Source organism: Prunus avium, chromosome 4, assembly GCF_965620075.1.
Source record: "Prunus avium chromosome 4, drPruAviu1.hap1.1, whole genome shotgun sequence".
Taxonomy (NCBI): Eukaryota; Viridiplantae; Streptophyta; class Magnoliopsida; order Rosales; family Rosaceae; genus Prunus; species Prunus avium.
The window spans coordinates 10,302,412-10,330,138 of record NC_142287.1 but is presented as its reverse complement, the minus strand read 5'-3'; the positions used below and the strand labels follow the sequence as shown (position 1 = coordinate 10,330,138).

Below are 27,727 nucleotides of genomic sequence, written 5' to 3'. Positions count from 1 at the left end.
CAAAACTTGGGCAACATCATAATATGGTGGGAGGAATCATTTCATCTGTTCTGATTAAAATCCAATTGCTAGAACAACGCACTACACCAACCACTCCAATTCGGAATGAACTGCCTTTGAACTTGGATTGTCCAAATTCTTACACCTATTGATTTCGGATCGAGCCAAAAAGTTTGGCAATATCATAATATGGTGGGTGGAGTCATTTGGTGAGTTTTGAGTGAAATCCAAATGCTAGAACTATGCAATACACCAACCAGTCCAATTAGGAATGAATTGCCTTCGAACTTGAATTGTCCAATTTCTAACACCTATTGATTTCAGATCGAGCCCAAAACTTTGGCAATATCATAATATGGTGGGAGGAGTCATTTGGTGAGTTTTGAGTGAAATCCGATCGCTAGAACTATGCAAAACACCAACCACTCCAATTAGTAACGAATTGCCTTAGAACTTGAATTGTCCAATTTCTTACTCCTATTGATTTCGGATCGAGCCCAAAACTTGGGCAACATCATACTATGGTGGGAGGTGTCATTTGAAGAGTTCTGAGTGAAATCCAATCTCTAGAACTATTGAATACACTTACCACTCCACTTAGGAATGAACTGCCTTTGAACTTCAATTGTCCATTTTCTTACGCGTATTGATTTCGGATCGAACCAAAAACTTGGGCAACATCATAATATGGTGGGAGGAGTCATTTGGTGAGTTTTGAGTGATATCCAATTGCTTGAACCACACCATATACCAACCACTCCAATTTCAAACGAACTGCCTCTCAACTTAAATTGTCCAATTTCTTGCACCTATTAACTTCATATCAAGCCCAAAACTTGGACAACATCATAATATGGTGGGAGGAGTCGTTTGGTGACTTTTGAGTGAAATCAAATCACTAGAACTATACAATACACCAACCACTACATTGATGGAACGAACAGCCTTTGAACTTGAATTGTCCAATTTCTTACACCTATTGATTTCGGATCGAGCCCAAAACTTTGGCAACGTCATAATATGGTGGGAGGAGTCATTTGGTGAGTTTTGGGTGAAATCAAATCACTAGAACTGTACAATACACCAACCACTGCATTGAAGGAACGAACAGCCTTTGAACTTGAATTGTCCAATTTCTTACACCTATTGATTTCGAATCGAGCCCAAACCTTGGGCATGATCATAATATAATGGGAGGTGTCATTTGGTGAGTGTTGAGTGAAATCCAATCGCTAGAACTATACAATACACCAACCACTACATTGAAGGAACGAACAACCTTTGAACTTGAATTATCCAATTTCTTACACCTTTTGATTTCGGATCGAGCCCAAAACTTTGGCAACGTCATACTATGGTGGGAGGAGTCATTTGGTGAGTTTTGGGTGAAATCAAATCACTAGAACTATACAATACACAAACCACTACATGGAAGGAACGAACAGCCTTTGAACTTGAATTGTCCAATTTCTTACACCTATTGATTTCGGATCGAGCCCAAACCTTGGGAAAGATCATAATACAATGGGAGGTGTCATTTGGTGAGTGTTGAGTGAAATCCAATCGCTAGAACTATACAATACACCAACCACTCCATTGATGGAACGAACAGCATTTGAACATGAATTGTCCAATTTCTTACACCTTTGATTTCGGATCGAGCCCAAAAAAAGAGCAACATCATAGTATGGTGGAAGGAGTCATTTGGTCTGTTCTAAGTGAAATCCAATCGCTAGAACTATGCAACACACCAACCACTCCAATTACGAACGAACTGCCTTTGAACTTGAATTATCCAATTTCATACACCTATTGGTTTCGGATCGAGACCAAAACTTGGGCAACGCATAATATGGTGGGAGGTGTCATTTGTTGACTTTTGAGTGAAATCCAATTGCTAGAACTATGCACCACACCAACCACTACAATTAGGAACGAACTTCCTTTGAACTTGAATTGTCCAATTTCTTACACCTATTGAATCCGTATCGAGCCCAAAACTTGGGAAACAACATAATATGGTGGAAGGAGTCATTTGGTCTGTTATGAGTGAAATCAAATCGCTAGAACTACGCAATACACCAACCACTCCAATTAGGAACGAATAGCCTTCGAACTTGAATTTTCCAATTTCAAAACCTATTGATTTCGTATCGAGCCCAAAACTTGGGCAACATCATAATATGGTGGGAGCTGTCATTTGGTGAGTTTTGAGTGAAATCCAAACGCTAGAACTATACAATACACCAACCACTCAATTGAAGTAACGAACTGCCTTTGAGCTTGAATTGTCCATTTTCTTGCACCTATTGGTTTTGGATCGAGCCCAAAACTTGGGTAACATCATAACATGGTGGGAGGTGTCATTTGGTGAGTTTTGAGTGAAATCCAATAGCTAGAACTATGAACTAAACCAACCACTCCAATTTGGAATGAACTTCCTTTGAACTGGAGTTGTCCAATTTCTTAAACCAATTGATTTCGGATCGAGACCAAAACTTGGTTAACGTCATAATATGGTGGAAGGAGTCAATTGGTCTGTTATGACCGAAATCCAATCGCCAGAACTACCCAATACACCAACCACTCCAGTTAGGAACGAACTGCCTCTGAACTTGAATTGTCTAATTTCTTACACTTATTGATTTCGAATCGAGCCCAAAACTTGGGCAATATCATAATATGGTGGGAGGAGTCATTTCATCTATTTTGATTGAACTCCAATTGCTAGAACAACGCACTACCCCAACCACTCCAATTAGGAATGAACTATCTTTGAACTTGGATTGTCCAAATTCTTACACCTATTGATTTCGGATCGAGCCCAACAGTTTGGCATTATCATAATATGGTGGGTGGAGTCATTTGGTGAATTTTGAGTGAAATCTAATCGCTAGAACTATGCAATACACTAACCACTCCAATTTGGAACGAACTGCCTTCGAACTTGAATTGTCCAATTTCTTGCACCTATTGATTCCGTATCAAGCCCAAAACTTGGGCAACATCATAATATGGTGGGAGGTGTCGTTTGGTGAGTTTTGAGTGAAATCCAATCACTAGAACTATACAATACACCAACCACTCCATTGAGGGAACGAACTGCCTTTGAACTTGAATTGTCCAATTTCCTACAACTATAGATTTCGGATCGAGCCCAAAACTTGGGAAACATCATAATATGGTGGGAGGAGTTGTTTGGTCTATTTCGAGTGAAATTCAGTTGCCAGAACTATGCAATACTCCAACCACTCCAATTCGGAACAAACTGCCTTTGAACTTGAATTGTCCAATTTCTTACACCTATTGGTTTCGGATCGAGCCCAAAACTTGGGCACCATCATAATTTGGTGGGAGGTGTCCTTTGGTGAGTTCTGAGTGAAATCCAATCGCTAGAACTATGCAATACACCAACCACTCCAATTTGGAATGAATTGCCTTCGAACATGAATTGTCAAATTTCGTACACCCAATGCTTTCAGATCGAGCCCAAAACTTTGGCAATATCATAATATGGTGCGAGGAGTCATTTGGTGAGTTTTGAGTGAAATCCAATCGCTAGAAGTATGCAATACACCAACGACTCCAATTAGTAACGAATTGCCTCTGAACTTGAATTGTCCAATTTCTTACACCTATTGATTTCAGATTGAGCCGAAAACTTGGGCAACATCATAACATGGGGGAAGGTGTCACTTGGTGAGTTTTGAGTGAAATCTCATCGCTAGAACTATACAATACACCAACCACTCCATTGAAGGGACGCACTGCCTTTGAAATTGAATTGTCCAATTTCTTATACTTATAGATTTAGGATCGACCACAAAACTTCGTCAACATCTTAATGCAATGGGAGGTGTCCTTTGGTGAGTTTTGAATAAAATCCAATCGCTAGAACTATGCAATACACCAACCACTCCAATTAGTAACGAATTGCCTTTGAACTTGAATTGTCCAGTTTCTTACACCTATTGATTTCGGATCGAGCCCAAAACTTGGGCAACATCATAATATGGGGGGAGGTGTCATTTGGTGAGTTTTAAGTGAAATCCCATCGCTAGAACTATACAATACACCAACCACTCCATTGAAGGAACGCACTGCCTTTGAAATTGAATTGTCCAATTTCTTATACTTATAGATTTCGGATCGACCACAAAACTTCGTCAACATCTTAATGCGGTGGGAGGTGTCCTTTGGTGAGTTTTGAGTGAAATCCAATCGCTAGAACTATGCAATACACAGACCACTCCAATTAGGAACGAACTGCCTTTGAACTTCATCTGTCCAACTTCTTACACTCATTCATTTCAGATCGAGCCCAAAACTTTGGCAACCTCATAATATGGTGGGAGGTGTCATTTGGTGAGTTTTGTCAAAAATCCAATCACTAGAACTATACAATACACCAACCACTACATTGAAGGAACGAACTGCCTTTGAACTTGAATTGTCCAATTTCTTAAAACTATTGATTTCGGATCGTTCCCAAAACTTGGGCAACAACATAATATGGTGGTAGGAGTCATTTGGTGAGTTTTGAGTGAAATCCCAACGCTAGAACTATACAATACACCAACCACTCCATTGAAGGAACGCACTGCCTTTGAAATTGAATTGTCCAATTTCTTATACTTATAGATTTCGGATCGACCACAAAACTTCGTCAACATCTTAATGCGGTGGGAGGTGTCCTTTGGTGAGTTTTGAGTGAAATCCAATCGCAAGAACTATGCAATACACCAACCACTCCATTGAGGGATTGAACTGCCTTCGAACTTGAAATGTCCAATTTCCTACAACTATTGATTTCGGATCTAGCCCAAAACTTGGGAAACATCATAATATGGTGGGAGGAGTCGTTTGGTCTATTTTGAGTGAAATTCAATCGCTAGAACTATGCAATACTCCAACCACTGCAATTCGGAACAAACTGCTTTTGAACTTGAATTGCCCAATTTCTTACACCTATTGGTTTCGGATCGAGCCCAAAACTTGGGCAACAGCATAATTTGGTGGGAGGTGTCCTTTGGTGAGTTTTAAGTGAAATCCAATCGCTAAGCCAACCACTCTGTTGAAGGAACGATCTGCCTTTGAACTTGAATTGTCCAATTTCTTACACCTATTGATTTCAGATTGAGCCCAAAACTTGGGCAACATCATAATATGGTGGGAGGAGTCATTTGGTGAGTTTTAAGTGAAATCCAATTGCTACAACTATGCAATACACCAACCAGTCCAATTTGGAACGAACTGCCTTTGAACTTGAATTGTCCAATTTCTTACACCTATTGATTTCGGATCAAGCCCAAAACTTGGCCAACATCATCACATGGGGGGAGGTGTCATTTGGTGAGCTTTGAGTGAAATCCCATCGCTAGAACTATACAGTACACCAACCACTCCATTGAGGGATCGAACTGAATTATCCAATTTCCTACAACTATTGATTTCAGATTGAGCCCAAAACTTAGGAAACATCATAATATGGTGGGAGGAGTCGTTTGGTCTATTTTGAGTGAAATTCAATCGCTAGAACTATGCAATACTCCAACCACTCCAATTCGGAACAAACTGCCTTTGAACTTGAATTGTCCAATTTATTACACCTATTGGTTTCGGATCGAGCCCAAAACTTGGGCAACATCACAATTTGGTGGGAGGTGTCCTTTGGTGAGTTCTGAGTGAAATCCAATAGCTAGAACTATGCAATACACCAACCACTCCAATTTGGAATGAATTGCCTTTGAACATGAATTGTCCAATTTCTTACACCCAACGCCTTCAGATCAAGCCCAAAACTTTGGCAATGTCATAATATGGTGCGGGGAGTCATTTGGTGAGTTTTGAGTGAAATCCAATAGCTAGAAGTATGGAATACACCAACCACTCCAATTTGGAAGGAACTGCCGTTGAACTTGAATTGTCCAATTTCTTACAGCAATTGATTTTGGATCGAGCCCAAAACTTTGGCAACATCATAATTTGGTGGGAGGAGTCATTTGGTGTGTTTTCAGTAAAATCAAATCGGTAGAACTATGAATTACCCCAACCACTTCAATTTGGAACAAACTGCCTTTGAACTTGAATTGTCCAATTTCTTACTCCTATTGATTTCGGATCGAGCCCAAAACTTGGGCAACAACATAATATGGTGGGAGGAGTCATTTGGTGAGTTTTGGGTGAAATCCAACCGCTAGAAGTATGGAATACACCAACCACTCCAATTAGGAACGAATTGCCGTTGAACCTGAATTGTCCAATTTCTTAGACCTATTGATTTCGGATCGAGCCCAAATCTTGGGCAACACCATAATATGGTGCGAGTAGTCATTTTGTGAGTTTTGAGTGAAATCCAATTGCTAGAACTATGAATTACCCCAGCCACTCCAATTTGGAACGAACTGCCTTTGAACTTGAATTGTCCAATTTCTTACACCAATTGATTTCGTATCGAGCCCAAAACTTGGGCAACATCATAATATGTTGGGAGGAGTCATTTGGGGAGTTATGAGCGAAATCCAACCGCTAGAAGTATGGAATAGACCAACCACTCTAATTAGGAACGAACTACGGTTGAACTTGAATTGTCCAATTTCTAACACCTATTGATTTCGGATCGAGCCCAAAACTTGGGCAACATGATAATATGGTGGGAGGAGTCATTTGGTGTGTTTTGAGTGAAATCCAATCGCTAGAACTATGAATTACCCCAACCACTCCAATGTGGAATGAACTGCCTTTGAACTTGAATTGTCCAATTTCTTACACCTATTGATTTCGGATTGTGCCCAAAACTGGGGCAACATCATAATATGGTGGGAGGAGTCATTTGGTGTGTTTTGAGTGAAATCCAATCATTAGAACTATGAATTACCCCAACCACTCCAATGTGGAATGAACTGCCATTGAACTTGAATTGTCCAATTTCTTACACTTATTGATTTCGGATCGAGCCCAAAACATTGGCAACATCATAATATGGTGGGAGGAGTCATTTGGTGTGTTTTGAGTAAAATTCAATCGTTAGAACTATGAATTACCCCAACCACTCCAATGTGGAATGAACTGTGTTTGAACTTGAATTGTCCAATTTCTTGCACCTATTGATTTTGGATCGAACCCAAAACATTGGCAACATCATAATATGGTGGGAGGTGTCATTTGGTGTGTTTTGAGTGAAATCCAATCGTTAGAACTATGAGTTACCCCAACCATTCCAATTCGAAACGAACTGCCTTTGAACTTGAATTGTCCAATTTCTTACACCTATTGATTTTGGATCGAGCCCAAAACATTGGCAACATTATAATATGGTGGGAGGAGTCATTTGGTGTGTTTTGAGTGAAATCCAATCGCTAGAACTATGAATTACCCCAACCGCTCCAATTTGGAACGAACTGCCTTTGAACTTGAATTGTCCAATTTCTTACACCTATGGATTTTGGATCGAGCCCAATACATTGGCAACATCATAATATGGTGGGAGGAGTCATTTGGTGTGTTTTGAGTAAAATCCAATCGCTAGAACTATGAATTACCCCAACCACTCCAATGTGGAATGAACTGCGTTTGAACTTGAATTGTCCAATTTCTTACACCTATTGATTTCGTATTGAACCCAAAACATGGGCAACATCATAATATGGTGGGAGGGGTCATTTGGTGTGTTTTGAGTGAAATCCAATCGCTAGAGGTATGGAATACACCAACCACTCCAATTTGAAACGAATTGTCGTTGAACTTGAATTTTTCAATTTCTTACACCTATTGATTTCGGATCGACCCCGAAACTTGGGCAACATCATAATATGGTGGGAGGAGTCATTTGGTGTGTTTTGAGTGAAATCCAATCGCTAGAACTATGAATTACCTCAACCACTCCAATTCGGAACGAACTGCCTTTGAACTTGAATTGTCCAATTTCTTACACCTATTGATTTCGGATCGAGCCCAAAACTTGGGAAACATCATAATATGGTGGGAGGAGTCATTTGGTGAGTTTTGAGTGAAATCCAATAGCTAGAAGTATGGAATACGCCAACAACTCCAATTAGGAACGAACTGCCGTTGAACTTGAATAGTCAAATTTATTACACCTATTCATTTCGGATTGAACCCAAAACTTGGGCAACACCATAATATGGTGGGAGGTGTCATGTGGTGTGTTTTGAGTGAAATCTAACCGCTACAAGTATGGAATACACCAACCACTCCAATTAGGAATGAACTGCCATTGAACTTGAATTGTCCAATTTCTTACACCTATTGATTTCGGACCAAGCCCAAAACTTGGGCAACATCATAATAAGGTGGGAGGAGTCATTTGGTGTGTTTTCTGTGAAATCCAATCGCTAGAACTATGAATTACCACAACCACTCCAATTTCGAACGAACTGCCTTTGGACTTGAATTGTCAAATTTCTTACACCTATTGATTTCGGATAGAGCCCAAAACTTGGGCAACATCATAATATGGTGGGAGGAGTCATTTGGCGTGTTTTGAGAAAAATCCAATCGCTCGAACTATGAATTACCCCAACCACTCCAATGTGGAACGAATTTTCTTTGAACTTGAATTGTCCTATTTCTTACACCTATTGATTTTGGATCGAGCCCAAAACTTGGGCAACATCATAATATGGTGGGCGGAGTCATTTGGTGTGTTTTGAGTGAAATCCAATCGCTAGAACTATGAATTACCGCAACCACTCTAATGTGGAACGAATTGCCTTTGAAATTGAATTGTCCAATTTCTTACGACTATTGATTTCGGATCGAGCCCAAAACTTGGGCATCACCATAATATGGTGGGAGGAGTCATTTTGTGTGTTTTGAGTGAAATCCAATCGCTAGAAGTATGGAATACACCAACCACTCCAATTACGAACGAAATTCCTTTGAACTTGAATTGTCCAATTTCTTACATCTATTGATTTCGGATCGAGCCCTAAACCTGGGCAACATCATAATATGGTGGGAGGAGTCATTTGGTGAGTTTTGAGTGAAATCCAATCGCTAGAAGTATGGAATACACCAACCACTCCAATTAGGAACGAACTGCCGTTGAACTTGAATTGTCCAATTTCTTACACCTATTGATTTCAGATCTAGCCCAAAACTTGGGCAACATCATAATATGGTGGGTGGAGTCATTTGGTGTGTTTTGAGTGAAATCCAATCGCTAGAACTATGAATTACCCCAACCATTCCAATTTGGAAAGAACTGCCTCTGAACTTGAATTTTCCAATTTCTTACACCTATTGATTTCGGATCGAGCCCAAAACTTGGGCAACATCATAATATGGTGGGAGGAGTCGTTTGGTGAGTTGTGAGTGAAATCCAATCGCAAGAAGTATGGAATACACCAACCACTCCAATTGGAATGAACTGTCGTTGAACTTGAATTGTCCAATTTCTTACACCTATTGATTTCGGATCCAGCCGAAAACTTGGGCAACACCATAATATGGTGGGGGGAGTTATTTGGTGTGTTTTGAGAAAAATCCAATCGCTATAAGTGTGGAATACCCCAACCACTCTAATTAGGAACGAACTGCCGTTGAACTTGAATTGTCCAATTTCTTACACCAATTGATTTCGGATCGAGCCCAAAACTTGGGCAACATCATAATATGGTAGGAGTAGTCATTTGGTGAGTTATGAGTGAAATCCAATCACAAGAAGTATGGAATACACCAACCACTCCAATTAGGAACGAACTGTCGCTGAACTTGAATTGTCCAATTTCTTACACCTATTGATTTCGGATGGAGCCCAAAACTTGGGCAACATCATAATATGGTGGGAGGAGTCATTTGGTGTGTTTTGAGTGAAATCCAATCGCTAGAACTATGAATTACCCCAACCACTCCAATTTGGGAAGAACTGCCGTTGAACTTGAATTGTCCAATTTCTTACACCTATTGATTTCGGATTGAGCCCAAAACTTGGGCAACATCATAATACGGTGGGAGTAGTCATTTGGTGAGTTATGAGTGAAATCCAATCGCAAGAAGTATGGAATACACCAACCACTCCAATTAGGAACGAACTATAACATCCCGACCCAACTGAACAAGTGAAGATGAAAGGTAGTTGGGATACTCACCTCGCTTTGGTGGAGTTTGTGTATAATAACAGTTACCATTCGAGCATTGAGATGGCTCCATATGAGGCTTTATATGGGAGGATGTGTAGAACCCCAGTCTGTTGGAATGAGGTGGGTGACAGGAAAGTGGAAAAAGTGGACAGTATTCGAGATACAACTGAACAGGTGTAGATGATTCGAGAGAAGCTGAAGACCGCACAAGATAGACAGAAGAGTTATGCTGACAACCGGTCCAAGGATCTCGAGTTTGCAGTGGGAGACTGGGTATTTTTGAAGCTATCTCCTTGGAAAGGCGTGATGAGGTTTGGTAAACGTGGGAAGTTAAGTCCTCGTTATATTGGACCGTATGAGATCACGGAACGTGTCGGACTAGTTGGTTACAGACTTGCCTTACCTTCGGAACTATCTCGGATCCAAGACGTTTTCCATGTGTCCATGTTACGGAAGTACATGCCCGATCCTTCTCATGTTTTGGAACAACAACCCATGCAGTTGAGAGAAGATTTGTCATATGATGAGGAACCCGTACAAATCCTGGACAGAAAAGAGCAAGTGTTACGTTCCAGATCTATTCCAATGGTAAAAGTATTGTGGAGAAGTCAGACTGTAGAGGAAGCTACTTGGGAACTCGAGGAGCAAATGCGGGCCCAGTACCCTTACCTCTTCTATTGACAGGTACGTAAATTTCGAGGACGAAATTCTTTAAAGGGGGGTAGATTGTAACATCCCGACCCAAAAAATAAGACTATTCACTAATTTATCTAATTAAATATGGAATTTCCAATTTTGCCCTTGAAGTGGGGGAAAAAAGGTCAATTGTTATCCGGAGAGAGTTTGGGACGACAAGTAGTATTTTTAGATAGATGGTACTGAGCCAAGTCCGTAGACACAGAGTAGGCTCGATTCGGACTTGAAACGAAGAAGTTACGATCGAAAAATTATTAAGGGCCTAATTCAAAATTTTCCGAAAAATAATTGGGATAAAAATCAGAATTTCATTTTCAATTTCTCATTTCTCTCTCTCTCTCCTCGCGACAGCCTCCTCCTCCCTTCGTTTTTCTTCCCAGCCGTGACTTCCAAGAGCCACCGTCGTCAACTCCGGCAGCCACCGGCCGCGAGACCAGCCAAGATCGAATCGCCACCTTCTCCTCTCTCTTCCCCCGCCATCTCTGCCGTCGACAGCCGCTACAGCCACCAGAAAAACGCAGAAAAGTTGCTGGTTTTTGACAGATTTTGCAACGGCTCGTTCTCCTTCGTTTCTCCACCGATTCCGACGAGTGAGGTATGATTTCTCGACTGTTTTTCGTGCTCTAGCTGCCTGTTGGTTAGGTTTCTCAGAATTTTGAGAGGTTGCAGGTCGAATTTCGAAGTTAGGGTTCAGCCGGATTTCAATTTGAATTTCCGGCCACTTTTTGGCCTTCACCCAAGAGCAAAAGTGACTCCAAATTAGGGGTATTACCTAGGTTAGGAGTTTGGAGCCAAGATTCTAAGTTTTTCCGGTCACCTGAATAGTGATCAAGCCACCCACGCGCGGCAGCGCGTGGGGCGGCGCGTGGGCAGTCCGGCAGAGGTCACATTTTATCCTAAAATGATCCTTACGTTGTCACGAGCGCGTAGGAGTTTACGGATCTCAATTTGGATATCGTTTGGACCTCGAACGAATTAAACCTATTATGTGATTTTCGGGTTTGAGGTGTTGGGACCGTTGGATCAAACCCAATTTCACGTATGTTGTTCCTGGTATTCCTAGGATCGTATAGGAATTCGCGGATCGTGAATCGGAGCCCCGGATGTTCCGATTCATTAACTTAAAGTTTTGACCGTCCGGTTGACCGAGTGTCTTCTGAGACTTTTCCAGCATTTGGAACCTTTAGTTGGGCATTAGGGACGTCTCGTTCCTTGTAATTAAGAGAAACCCGGGAAGTTAGGATTTTACTTTAAAGTCTCATTTTTGAAGAGTTGGATTTTAATATCGTGCTCGTATTCTGAAATAGGTAATCCGACTCCGCCTTCAGAGCAGGCAGGACCCTCTCGGGGTCACGCAGCTTGGGACTACTTGTGAGTGAATTTTGTTTTCAAGTAAATAGCATGGTTTTATAATGAAATTCCTATGCATGAAGATTTAAATGGTTTTATGCAAACCCATCCTTTCGTATCCATTTATTCATATGTTCAATATGTTATGTTATAAAGTTATTTGCAATTTATATGGGTTTTGACATATAAAGTATCTTGAAGTATATAATTATGTTTTTGGAAAAGTGTTGGCTTGTTGAGATTGTGTGAGGTACTTTGGGGTGTTGTGAGATGAGGAAAAGTATGAGTTTAGAATGTCAGTTTGGAGTGCTGTAAGCACTACCCTGTGTACCTCCCCTGATTTGGATTGTGGTTATGGATTGTGAGATACTTGGAAATGTCGGAACCCGGGGCATACCTTAACGGGGTGTCGCTGTAGACCCTTAATTGGGTAGTCTGCGCACGTAGGACTGTTTACAGGCGTACGGGTCTTGATTCTTCATCCGTACCTGCTGGCTGAGAGTTAGTTCCCCAGTTGGACAACTTGTCCCTAGCCACATAGTCCGTTTGAGGGCTGATAATTGTGAGCTAGTCAACAATCCCCTGTTGGATTGTTTCCCCGGTACAATTAGGTATGTCATATATATATATATATAAGAGTATATCTCTCATATTATATAACTATTCATTTGTTGTGGTTTTTGAGTGAGGATACTTCCCCGCTCGTCGTGCCGGTGGGCACGGGTTTCGAGAGTTTGATTTGAGATTTGTAAGGAAAGGTTTGGGTGGGTTAATTTGTAAGTTTCACTGGATTTTGGATTTAGCTCGGGTTTGAGCAAACTATTTATATATGTATATGGTGGATTTAATGCATTGTTTTCATGCATGGTTTTCTAACAGTGGGGTTATATTATTTTGGTTTAAATTGAACTAAACTTTGTTTTGTCCACTCACAATTTTCTGTTTTTCGCCCCACAGCCAGTAGTTGACTGGAACGAGCTGCAGTGCCGTGTTTTGTACCCCAGCTATCACGAGCCGCAGTACTTGAGCTTTCTCGGAGCCTCAGTGCTATGTAAATACGTAAACTTCATTTTCGCTAGTTTGTTGTACTCTGTGGACTTGCTCTGTTATCGCCTGTTAGGATTTGGTATTTTGAGGCCGGAGGCTATAGTTTGTAATACTATGCTTTGTGTAATGCATGCTGGCTGTTGGGTTGTTTTTATCTGTGTTTTTGACAGGTTTGAAATTTTGGGATTTGTCATGTTTGAAGGGGAGACTCTGCCAAAATTTTTGGTAGAAAGTCTCGGGTTTTAGTAAGTGGGCCCGGCATCTGCGGGATGTTGGATCATAGACGGGATCCGTCCCGGTTTCCGAGGAAATTCGGGGTGGGTCCTGTCAAGAACTGTCGTTGAACTTGAATTGTCCAATTTCTTACACCTATTGATTTCGGATCAAGCCCAAAACTTGGGCAACATCATAATATGGTGGGAGGAGTCATTTTGTGTGTTTTGAGTGAAATCCAATCACTAGAAGTATGGAATACACCAACCACTCCAATTAGGAACGAAATGCCGTTGAACTTGAATTGTCTAATTTCCAACACCTATTGATTTCGGATCGAGCCCAAAACTTGGGCAACACCATAATTTGGTGGGGGGAGTTATTTGGTGTGTTTTGAGTGAAATCCAATTGCAAGAAGTATGGAATACACCAACCACTCCAATTAGGAACGAACTGCCGTTGAACTTCAATTGTCCAATTTCTTACACCTATTGATTTCGGATCGAGCCCAAAACTTGGGCAACACCATAATTTGGTGGGGGGAGTTACTTGGTGTGTTTTGAGTGAAATCCAATCGCAACAAGTATGGAATACACCAACCACTCCAATTAGGAACGGATTCCCGTTGAACTTGAATTGTCCAATTTCTTACACCTATTGATTTCGGATCGAGCCCAAAACTTGGGCAACATCATAATACGGTGGGAGGAGTCATTTGGTGAGTTATGAGTGAAATCCAATCGCAAGAAGTATGGAATACACCAACCACTCCAATTAGGAACGAACTGTCGTTGAACTTGAATTGTCCAATTTCTTACACCTACTGATTTCGGATTGAGCCCAAAACTTGGGCAACATCATAATATGGTGGGAGGAGTCATTTCGTGTGTTTTGAGTGAAATCCAATCGCTAGAACTAAGTATTACCCCAACCACTCCAATTTGGAACGAACTGCCTTTGAACTTGAATTGTCCAATTTCCTACACCTATTGATTTTGTATCGAGCCCAAAAGTTGGGCAACATCATAATATGGTGGGAGGAGTCATTTGGTGAGTTATGAGTGAAATCCAATCGCAAGAAGTATGGAATACACCAACCACACCAGTTAGGAACGAACTGCCTTTGAACTTGAATTGTCCAATTTCTTACAACTATTGGTTTCGGATCGAGCCCAAAACTTGGGCAACACCGTATTATGGTGGGAGGAGTCATTTGGTGTGTTTTGAGTGAAATCCAATCGCTAGAACTATGAATTACCCTAACCACTCCAATTTTGGAACGAACTGCCTTTGAACTTGAATTGTCCAATTTCTTACACCTATTGATTTCGGATCGAGCCCAAAACTTGGGCAACACCATAATATGGTGGGAGGAGTCATTTGGGGAGTTTTGACCGAAATCGAATCGCTACAAGTATGGAATACACCAACCACTCCAATTAGGAACAAACTGCCGTTGAACTTGAATTGTCCAATTTCTTACACCTTTTGATTCCGGATCGAGCCCAAAATTTGGGCAACACCATAATATGGTGGGAGGAGTCATTTTGTGTGTTTTGAGTGAAATCCAATCGCTACAAGTATGGAATACACCAACCACTCCAATTGGGAACGAACTGCTGTCGAACTTGAATTGTCCAATTTCTTAGACCTATTGACTTCGGATCGAGCCCAAAACTCGGGCAACATCATAATATGGTGGGAGGAGTCATTTGGGGAGTTTTGACTGAAATCCAATCGCTAGAAGTATGGAATACACCAACCACTCCAATTAGGAACGAACTGCTGTTGAACTTGAATTGTCTAATTTCTTACACCTATTGATTTCGGATAGAGCCCAAAATTTGGGGAACAACATAATATGGTGGGAGGAGTCATTTTTTGTGTTTTGAGTGAAATCCAATCGCTACAAGTGTGGAATACACCAACCACACCAATTAGGAACAAACTGCCGTCGAACTTGAATCGTCCAACTTCTTACACCTATTGATTTCGGATCGAGCCCAAAACATGGGCAACTTCATAATATGGTGGGAGGAGTCATTTGGTGTGTTTTGAGTGAAATTCAATCGCTAGAACTATGTACTACCCCAACCACTCCAATTTTTGAGCGAACTGCCTTTGAACTTGAATTGTCCAATTTCTTACACCTATTGGTGTCGGATCGAGCCCAAAACTTGGGCAACATCATAATATGGTGGGAGGAGTCGTTTGGTGAGTTTTGAATGAAATCCAATTGCTAGAAGTATGGAATACACCAACCACTCCAATTAGGAACACACTGCCGTTGAACTTGAATTGTCCAATTTCTTACACCTATTGATTTCGGATCGGGCCCAAAATTTGGGCAACACCATAACATGGTGGGGGGAGTCATTTTGTGTGTTTTGAGTGAAATCCAATCGCTACAAGTATGGAATACACCAACCACTCCAATTAGGAACGAATTGCCGTTTAACTTGAATTGTCCAATTTCTTACACCTATTGATTTCGGATCGAGCCCAAAACTTGGGCAACACCATAATTTGGTGGGAGTAGTCATTTTGTGTGTTTTGAGTGAAATCCAATCGCGACAAGTATGGAATACACCAACCACTCCAATTAGGAACGAACTGCCGTTGAACTAGAATTGTCCAATTTCTTAGAACTATTGATTTCGGATCGAGCCCAAAACTTGGGCAACATCATAATATGGTGGGATGAGTCATTTGGCGTGTTTTGATTGAAATCCAATTGCTAGAACTACGAATTACCCGAACCACTCAAATTTTGGAACGAACTGCCTTTGAACTTGAATTGTCCAATTTCTTACACCTATTGATTTCGGATCGAGCCCAAAACTTGGGCAACACCATAATATGGTGGGAGGAGTCATTTGGGGAGTTTTGACCGAAATCGAATCGCTACAAGTATGGAATACACCAACCACTCCAATTAGGAACAAAGTGTCGTTGAACTTGAATTGTCCAATTTCTTACACCTTTTGATTCCGGATCGAGCCCAAAATTTGGGCAACACCATAATATGGTGGGAGGAGTCATTTTGTGTGTTTTGAGTGAAATCCAATCGCTACAAGTATGGAATACACCAACCACTCCAATTGGGAACGAACTGCTGTCGAACTTGAATTGTCCAATTTCTTACACCTATTGACTTCGGATCGAGCCCAAAACTCGGGCAACATCATAATATGGTGGGAGGAGTCATTTGGGGAGTTTTGACTGAAATCCAATCGCTAGAAGTATGGAATACACCAACCACTCCAATTAGGAATGAACTGCTGTTGAACTTGAATTGTCTAATTTCTTACACCTATTGATTTCGGATAGAGCCCAAAATTTGGGGAACAACATAATATGGTGGGAGGAGTCATTTTTTGTGTTTTGAGTGAAATCCAATCGCTACAAGTGTGGAATACACCAACCACACCAATTAGGAACAAACTGCCGTCGAACTTGAATCGTCCAATTTCTTACACCTATTGATTTCGGATCGAGCCAAAAACTTGGGCAACTTCATAATATGGTGGGAGGAGTCATTTGGTGTGTTTTGAGTGAAATTCAATCGCTAGAACTATGTACTACCCCAACCACTCCAATTTTGGAGCGAACTGCCTTTGAACTTGAATTGTCCAATTTCTTACACCTATTGGTGTCGGATCGAGCCCAAAACTTGGGCAACATCATAATATGGTGGGAGGACTCATTTGGTGAGTTTTGAGTGAAATCCAATTGCTAGAAGTATGGAATACACCAACCACTCCAATTAGGAACACACTGCCGTTGAACTTGAATTGTCCAATTTCTTACACCTATTGATTTCGGATCGGGCCCAAAATTTGGGCAACACCATAACATGGTGGGGGGAGTCATTTTGTGTGTTTTGAGTGAAATCCAATCGCTACAAGTATGGAATACACCAACCACTCCAATTAGGAACGAACTGCCGTTTAACTTGAATTGTCCAATTTCTTACACCTATTGATTTCGGATCGAGCCCAAAACTTGGGCAACACCATAATTTGGTGGGAGTAGTCATTTTGTGTGTTTTGAGTGAAATCCAATCGCGACAAGTATGGAATACACCAACCACTCCAATTAGGAACGAACTGCCGTTGAACTAGAATTGTCCAATTTCTTAGAACTATTGATTTCGGATCGAGCCCAAAACTTGGGCAACATCATAATATGGTGGGACGAGTCAGTTGGCGTGTCTTGATTGAAATCCAATTGCTAGAACTACGAATTACCCAAACCAGTCCAATTTGGAACGAACTTCCTTTGAACTTGAATTGTCCAATTTCTTACACCTATTGATTTCCGATCGAGCCAAAAACTTGGGCAACATCATGTTACGGTGGGAGGAGGCATTTGGTGAGTTTTGAGTGAAATCCAATCGCTACAAGTATGGAATACACCAACCACTCCAATTAGGAACGAACCGTCGTAGAACTTGAATTGTCCAATTTCTTACACCTATTTATTTCGGAACTAACTGCCTTTGAACTTCAATTGTCCAATTTCTTACACCTATTGATTTCGGATTGAGCCCAAAACTTGGGCAACCCCATAATATGGTGAGAGGTGTCATTTGGTGTGTTTTGAGTGAAATTCAATCGCTAGAACTATGTATTACCCCAACCACACCAATTTTGGAACGAACTGCCTTTGAATTGAATTGTCCAATTTCTTACACCTATTGATTTCGGATCGAGCCCAAAACTTGGCCCACGTCATAACATGGTGGGAGGACTCATTTGGTGAGTTTTGGGAGAAATCCAATCGCTACAAGTACGGAATACAACAACCACTCCAATTAGGAACGAACTGCCGTTGAACTTGAATTGTCCAATTTCTTACACCTATTGATTTCGGATCGAGCCCAAAACATGGGCAACATCGTAATATGGTGGGTGGACTCATTTGGTGTGTCTTGAGTGAAATCCAAACGCTAGAAGTATGGAATACACCAACCATTTCAATTAGGAACGAACTGCTGTTGAACTTGAACTGTCCAATTTCTTACACCTATTGATTTCGGATCGGGCCCAAAATTTGGGCAACACCATAACATGGTGGGGGGAGTCATTTTGTGTGTTTTGAGTGAAATCCAATCGCTACAAGTATGGAATACACCAACCACTCCAATTAGGAACGCACTGCCGTTTAACTTGAATTGTCCAATTTCTTACACCTATTGATTTCGGATCGAGCCCAAAACTTGGGCAACACCATAATTTGGTGGGAGTAGTCATTTTGTGTGTTTTGAGTGAAATCCAATCGTGACAAGTATGGAATACACCAACCACTCCAATTAGGAACGAACTGCCGTTGAACTAGAATTGTCCAATTTCTTAGAACTATTGATTTCGGATCGAGCCCAAAACTTGGGCAACATCATAATATGGTGGGACGAGTCAGTTGGCGTGTTTTGATTGAAATCCAATTGCTAGAACTACGAATTACCCCAACCACTCCAATGTGGAACGAATTGCCTTTGCACTTGAATTTTCCAATTTCTTACACCTATTGATTTCGGATCAAGCCCAAAACTTGGGCCACATCATAATATGGTGGGAGGAGTCATTTGGTGTGTTTTGAGTGAAATCCAATCGCTAGAACTATGAATTACCCCAACCACTCCAATTAGGAACGAACTGCCGTTGAACTTGAATAGTCCAATTTCTTACACCTATTGATTTCGGATCGATCCAAAAACTTGGGCAACATCATAATATGGTGGGAGGAGTCATTTGGTGTGTTTTCAGTGAAATCCAATCCCTAGAACTATGAATTACCCCAACCACTCCAATTTTGAACGAACTGCCTTTGAACTTGAATTATCCAATTTTTTACACCTATTGATTTCGGATCGAGCCCAAAACTTGGGCAACACCATATTATGGTGGGAGGAGTCATTTGGTATGTTTTGAGTGAAATCCAATCGCTAGAAGTACGGAATACACCAACCACTCCAATTAGGAACGAACTGCCGTGGAACTTGAATTGTCCAATTTCTTACACTTATTGATTTCGGATCGAGCCCAAAACTTGGGCACAATCATAATATGGTGGGAGGAGTCATTTGGTGTGTTTTGAGTGAAATCGAATCGCTCGAACCATGAATCACCCCAACCACTCCAATTAGGAACGGACTGCCGTTGAACTTCAATTGTCCAATTTCTTACACCTATTGATTTCAGATCGAGCCCGAAACTTGGGCAACATCATCATATGGTGGGGGGAGTCATTTGGTGAGTTTTGAGTGAAATCCAATCGCTAGAACTTTCAATTACCCCAACCACTCCCATTAGGAACGAACTGCCGTTGAACTTGAATTGTCCAATTTCTTACACCTATTGTTTTTGGATCGAGCCCAAAACATGGGCAACATCATAATATGGTGGGAGGAGTCATTTGGTGTGTTTTGAGTGCAATTCAATCGTTAGAACTATGAATTACCCCAACCACTCCAATTAGGAACGAACTGCCGTTGAACTTCAATTGTCCAATTTCTTACACCTATTGATTTCAGATCGAGCCCAAAACTTGGGCAACATCATCATATGGTGGGAGGAGTCATTTGGTGAGTTTTGAGTGAAATCCAATCGCTAGAACTTTCAATTACCCCAACCATTCCAATTAGGAACGAACTTCCTTTGAACTGGAATTGTCCAATTTCTTACACCTATTGATTTCGGATCGAGCCCAAAACATGGGCAACAACGTAATATGGTGGGAGGAGTCATTTGGTGTGTTTTGGGTGAAATCCAATCGCTAGAACTATGAATTACCCCAACCAACCCAATTATGAACGAACTGCCGTTGAACTTGAATTGTCCAATTTCTTACACGTATTGATTTCAGATCGAGACCAAAACTTGGGCAACATCATCATATGGTGGGAGGAGTCATTTGGTGACTTTTTAAGTGAAATCCAATCGCTAGAACTTTCAATTACCCCAACCACTCCAATTTTGAACGAACTGCCTTTGAACTTGAATTGTCCAATTTTTTACACCTATTGATTTCGGATCGAGCCCAAAACTTGGGCAACACCATATTATGGTGGGAGGAGTCATTTGGTTTGTTTTGAGTGAAATCCAATCGCTAGAAGTACGGAATACACCAACCACTCCAATTAGGAACGAACTGCCGTGGAACTTGAATTGTCCAATTTCTTACACTTATTGATTTCGGATCGAGCCCAAAACTTGGGGACAATCATAATATGGTGGGAGGAGTCATTTGGAGTGTTTTGAGTGAAATCGAATCACTCGAACTATGAATCACCCCAACCACTCCAATTAGGAACGAACTGCCGTTGAACTTCAATTGTCCAATTTCTTACACTTATTGATTTCAGATCGAGCCCAAAACTTGGGCAACATCATCATATGGTGGGAGGAGTCATTTGGTGAGTTTTGAGTCAAATCCAATCGCTAGAACTTTCAATTACCCCAACCACTCCAATTAGGAACGAACTGCCGTTGAACTTGAATTGTCCAATTTCTTACACCTATTGATTTCGGATCGATCCCAAAACTTGGGCATCATCATAATATGGTGAGAGGAGTCATTTGGTGTGTTTTGAGTGAAATCCAATCGCTAGAACTATGAATTTCCCCAACCACTCCAATTTGGAACGAACTGCCGTTGAACTTGAATTGTCCAATTTCTTTCACCTATTGATTTCGTATCGAGCCCAAAACTTGGGCGACAACGTAATACGGTGGGAGGAGTCATTTGGTGTGTTTTGAGTGAAATCCAATCGCTAGAACTATGAATTACCCCAACCACTCCAATTTTGAACGAACTTCCTTTGAACTGGAATTGTCCAATATTTTACACCTTTTGATTTCGGATCGAGCCCAAAACTTGGGCAACATTATAATATGGTGGGAGGAGTCATTTGGTGTGTTTTGAGTGAAATCCAATTGCTAGAACTATGAATTTCCCCAACCACTCCAATTAGGAAGGAACTGCCGTTGAACTTCAATTGTCCAATTTCTTACACCTATTGATTTCAGATCGAGCCCAAAACTTGGGCAACATCATCATATGGTGGGAGGAGTCATTTGGTGAGTTTTGAGTGAAATCCAATCGCTAGAACTTTCAATTACCCCAACCACTCCAATTAGGAACGAACTTCCTTTGAACTGGAATTGTCCAATTTCTTACACCTATTGATTTCGGATCGAGCCCAAAACATGGGCAACAACGTAATATGGTGGGAGGAGTCATTTGGTGTGTTTTGGGTGAAATCCAATCGCTAGAACTATGAATTACCCTAACCAACCCAATTATGAACGAACTGCCGTTGAACTTGAATTGTCCAATTTCTTACACGTATTGATTTCAGATCGAGACCAAAACTTGGGCAACATCATCATATGGTGGGAGGAGTCATTTGGTGACTTTTTTAGTGAAATCCAATCGCTAGAACTTTGAATTACCCCAACCACTCCAATTTCGAACGAACTGCCTTTGAACTTGAATTGTCCAATTTTTTACACCTATTGATTTCGGATCGAGCCCAAAACTTGGGCAACACCATATTATGGTGGGAGGAGTCATTTGGTTTGTTTTGAGTGAAATCCAATCGCTAGAAGTACGGAATACACCAACCACTCCAATTAGGAACGAACTGCCGTGGAACTTGAATTGTCCAATTTCTTACACTTATTGATTTCGGATCGAGCCCAAAACTTGGGCACAATCATAATATGGTGGGAGGAGTCATTTGGAGTGTTCAGAGTGAAATCGAATCACTCGAACTTTGAATCACCCCAACCACTCCAATTAGGAACGAACTGCCGTTGAACTTCAATTGTCCAATTTCTTACACTTATTGATTTCAGATCGAGCCCAAAACTTGGGCAACATCATCATATGGTGGGAGGAGTCATTTGGTGAGTTTTGAGTCAAATCCAATCGCTAGAACTTTCAATTACCCCAACCACTCCAATTAGGAACGAACTGCCGTTGAACTTGAATTGTCCAATTTCTTACACCTATTGATTTCGGATCGATTCCAAAACTTGGGCATCATCATAATATGGTGAGAGGAGTCATTTGGTGTGTTTTGAGTGAAATCCAATCGCTAGGACTATGAATTTCCCCAACCACTCCAATTTGGAACGAACTGCCGTTGAACTGGAATTGTTCAATTTCTTACACCTATTGATTTCGGATCGAGCCCAAAACTTGGGCGACATCGTAATATGGTGGGAGGAGTCATTAGGTGTGTGTTGAATGAAATCCAATCGCTAGAACTATGGAATACACCTACCACTCCAATTAGGAACGAACTGCGGTTGAACTTGAATTGTCCAATTTCTTACACCTATTGATTTCGGATCGAGCCCAAAACTTGGGCGACATCGTAATACGGTGGGAGGAGTCATTTGGTGTGTTTTGAGTAAAATCCAATCGCTAGAACTATGAATTACCCCAACCACTCCAATTTAGAACGAACTGCCTTTGAACATGAATTTTTCAATTTCTTACACCTTTTGATTTCGGATCGAGCCCAAAACTTGGGCAACACCATAATGTGGTGGGAGGAGTCATTTGGTGGGTTTTTAGTGAAATCCAATCCCTAGAACTACGAATTACCCCAACCACAGCAATTAGGAACGAACTGCCGTTGAACTCGAATTGTCAAATTTCTTACACCTATTGATTTCAGATTGAGCCCAAAACTTGGGCAACAACGTAATATGGTGGGAGGAGTCATTTGGTGTGTTTTGAGTGAATTCCAATCGCTAGAACTATGAATTACCCCAACCACTACAATTTGGAACGAACTGCCTTTGAACTGGAATTGTCCAATTTCTTACACCTATTGATTTCGGATCGAGACCAAAACTTGGGCAACATCATAATATGGTGGGAGTAGTCATTTGGTGTGTTTTGAGTGAAATCCAATCGCTAGAACTATGAATATCCCCAACCACTCCAATTTAGAACGAACTGCCGTTGAACTTGAATTGTCCAACTTCTTACACCTATTGATTTCGGTTCGAGCCCAAAACTTGGGCAACATCATAATGTATTGGGAGGAGTCATTTTGTGTGTTTTTAGTGAAATCCAATCGCTAGAACTATGAATTACCCCAACCACTCCAATTTGGAACGAACTGCCGTTGAACTTCAATTGTCCAATTTCGTACACCTATCGAATTCGGATCAATCCCAAAACTTGGGCAACGTCATAATATGGTGGGAGGAGTCATTTGGTAAGTTTTGAGTGAAATCCAATCGCTAGAAGTATCGAATACACCAACCACTCCAATTAGGAACGAACTGCCGTTGAACTTGAATTGTCCAATTTCTTACACCCCTTGATTTCGGATCGAATCGAGCCCAAAACTGGGGCAACATCATAATATGGTGGGAGGAGTCATTTGGTGTGTTTTGAGTGAAATCCAATCGCTACAAGTATGGAATACACCAACCACTCCAATTAGGAACGAACTGCCGTTGAACTTGAATTGTCCAATTTCTTACACCTATTGATTTCGGATCGAGCCCAAAACTTGGGCGACATCGTAATACAGTGGAAGGAGTCATTTGGAGAGTTATGAGTAAAATCCAATCGCTAGAACTATGAATTAACCCAACCACTCCAATTTAGAACGAACTGCCTTTGAACATGAATTTTCCAATTTCTTACACCTTTTGATTTCGGATCGAGCCCAAAATTTGGGCAACATCATAATGTGGTGGGAGGAGTCATTTGGTGGGTTTTTGGTGAAGTCCAATCCCTAGAACTATGACTTACCCCAACTACAGCAATTTGGAACGAACTGCCGTTGAACTTGAAATGTAAAATTTCTTACACCTATTGATCTCAGATTGAGCCCAAAACTTGGGCAACATCATAATATGGTGGGAGGAGTCATTTGGTGTGTTTTGAGTGAAATCCAATCGCTAGAACTATGAATTACCCCAACCACTCCAATTTGGAACGAACTGCCTTTGAACTTGAATTGTCCAATTTCTTACACCTATTGATTTCGGATCGAGCCCAAAACCTAGGCAACATCATAATATGAGGGGAGGCGTCATTTGGGGTGTTTTGAGAGAAATCCAATCGCTAGAACATTGAATTACCCCAACCACTCCAATTTGGGAGGAACTGGCTTTGAACTTGAGTTGTCCAATTTCTTACACCTATTGAATTCGGATCGAGCCCAAAACTTGGGCAACATCATAATGTATTGGGAGGAGTCATTTTCTGTGTTTTTAGTGAAATCCAATCGCTAGAACTATGAATTACCCCAACCACTCCAATTTGGAACGAACTGGCTTTGAACTTGAGTTGTCCAATTTCTTACACCTATCGAATTCGGATCAATCCCAAAACTTGGGCAACATCATATTATGGTGGGAGGAATCATTTGCTAAGTTTTGAGTGAAATCCAATCGCTAGAAGTATCGAATACACCAACCACTCCAATTAGGAACGAACTGCCGTTGAACTTGAATTGTCCAATTTCTCACACCCATTGATTTCGGATCGAGCCCAAAACTGGGGCAACGTCATAATATGGTGGGAGGAGTCATTTGGTGTGTTTTGAGTGAAATCCAATCGCTACAAGTATGGAATATACCAACCACTCCAATTAGGAACGAACTGCCGTTGAACTTGAATTGTCCAATTTCTTACACCTATTGATTTCGGATCGAGCCCAAAACTTGGGCAACATCGTAATATAGTGGGAGGAGTCATTTGGAGAGTTATGAGTAAAATCCAATCGCTAGAACTATGGAATACTCCAACGACTCCAATTAGGAACGAACTGCCCTTGAACTTGAATTGTCCAATTTCTTACACCTTTTGATTTCGGATCCAGCCCAAAACTTGGGCAACATCATAATATCGTGGGAGGAGCCATTTGGTGTGTTTTGAGTGAAATCCAATCGCTAGAACTATGAATTACCCCAACCACTCCAATTTGGAACGAACTGCCTCCGAACTTGAATTGTCCAATTTCTTACACATATGGATATCGGATCGAGCCCAAAACTTGGGCAACATCATAATATGGTGGGACGAGTCATTTGGTGTGTTTTGAGTGACATCCAATCGCTAGAACTATGAATTACCCCAACCACTCCAATTAGGAATGAACTGCCGTTGAACTTGAATAGTCCAATTTCTTACACCTATTGGTTTCGTATTGAGCCCAAAACTTGGGCAACATCATAATATCGTGGGAGGAGTCATTTGGTGTGTTTTGAGTGAAATCCAATCACTAGAACTATGAAATACAACAACCACTCCAATTAGGAATGAACTGCCGTTGAACTTGAATTGTCCAATTTCTTACACCTATTGATTTCGGATCGATCCCAAAACTTGGGCAACGTCATAATATGGTGGGAGGAGTCATTTGGTGAGTTTTGAGAAAAATCCAATCGCTAGAACTATGAATTTCCCCAACCACTCCAATTTGGAACTAACTGCCTTTGAACTGGAATTGTCCAATTTCTTACACCTATTGATTTCGGATCGAGCCCAAAACTTGGGCAGCATCACAATATGGTGGGAGAAGGCATTTGGAGAGTTTAGAGTGAAATCCAACCGCTACAAGTATGGAATACACCAACCACTCCAATTAAGAACGAACTGCCGTTGAATTTGAACTGTCCAATTTCATACACCTTTTGATTTCGGATCGAGCCCAAAACTTGGGCAACATCGTAATATGTGGGAGGAGTCATTTGGAGAGTTATGAGTAAAATCCAATCGCTAGGACTATGAAATTCTCCAACGACTCCATTTAGGAACGAACTGCCGTTGAACTTGAATTGTCCAATTTCTTACACCTTTTGATTTCGGATCGTGCCCAAAACTTGGGTAACATCATAATATATTGGGAGGAGTCATTTGGTGTGTTTTTAGAGAAATCCAATCGCCAGAACTATGAATTACCCCAACCACTCCAATTTGGAACGAACTGCCCTTGAGCTTAAATTGTCCAATTTCTTACACCTATCGATTTCGGATGGAGCCCAAAACTTGGGCAACAACATAATATGGCGGGAGAAGTCATTTGGTGAGTTTTGAGAGAAATCCAATCGCTAGAACTATGAATTACCCCAACCACTCCAATTTTGAACGAACTGCCCTTGAACTTGAATTCTCCAATTTCTTACACCTATTGATTTTGGATTGAGCCCAAAACTTGGGCAACATCCTAATATGGTGGGAGGATACATTTGGAGTGTTTTGAGTGAAGTCCAATCGCTAGAACTATGAATTACCCCACCCACTCCAATTTGGAACGAACTGCCTTTGAACTTGAATTGTCCAAATTCTTACACCTACTGATTTCGGATCGAGCCCAAAACTTGGGCAACATCATAATATGGTGGGAGGAGTCATTTGGTGTGTTTTGAGTAAAATCCAATTAGTAGAACTATGAATGACCCCAACCACACCAATTTGGAACGAACTGCCTTTGAACTTGAATTGTCCAATTTCTTACACCTATTGATTTCGGATCGAGCCAAAAAGTTGGGCAACACCATAATATGGTGGGAGGAGTCATTTCCTGCGTTTTGAGTGAAATCCAACCGGTAGAAGTACGGAATACACCAACCACTCCAATTAGGAACGAACTGCCGTTGAACCTAAATTGTCCAATTGCTTACACCAATTGATTTCGGATAGAGTCCAAAACTTGGGCAACATCATAATATGGTGGGAGGAGTCATTTGGTTGAGTTTGAGTGAAATCCGATCTCTAGAACTACCCAAAACACCAACCACTACAATTAGGAACTAACTGCCTTTGAACTTGAATTGTCCAATTTCTTACACCTATTGTTTTTGGATCGAGCCCAAAACTTGGGCAACCTCCTAATATGGTGGGAGGATACATTTGGAGTGTTTTGAATGAAGTCCAATCGCTAGAACTTTGAATTACCCCACCCACTCCAATTTGGAACGAACTTCCTTTAAACTTGAATTTTCCAATTTCTTACACCTATTGATTTCGGATCGAGCCCAAAACTTGGGCAACATCATAATATGGTGGGAGGAGTCATGTCGTGTGTTTTGAGTGAAATCCAATCGCTAGAAGTACGGAATACACCAACCACTCCAATTAGGAACGAACTGCCGTTGAATTTGAATTGTCCAATTTCTTACACCTATTGATTTCGGATCGAGCCCAAAACTAGCCCAACACCATAATATGGTGGGAGGAGTCATTTGATGTGTTTTGAGTGAAATCCAATCGCTACAAGCATGGAATACACCAACCACTCCAATTAGGAACGAACTTCCGTTGAACTTGAAATGTCC

At 41.1% G+C, this 27,727-nt stretch overlaps 1 protein-coding gene across 1 annotated transcript; it reads left to right on the top strand.

Annotated features, from left to right (window-relative positions):
* The first annotated feature begins 10,163 nt into the window (after positions 1 to 10,163).
* LOC148294762 (uncharacterized) lies at positions 10,164 to 10,784 on the top strand. The gene has a single exon (XM_088251871.1). It carries the CDS (start codon positions 10,284 to 10,286, stop codon positions 10,782 to 10,784), a length of 501 nt encoding a protein of 166 aa, XP_088107997.1. The 5' UTR covers positions 10,164 to 10,283.
* Positions 10,785 to 27,727: the final 16,943 nt, after the last annotated feature.

Bases quoted from the DNA above. Each gene is read 5' to 3' on its own strand.
- LOC148294762 (XM_088251871.1), top strand. From the start codon at position 10,284: ATGATTCGAGAGAAGCTGAAGACCGCACAAGATAGACAGAAGAGTTAT.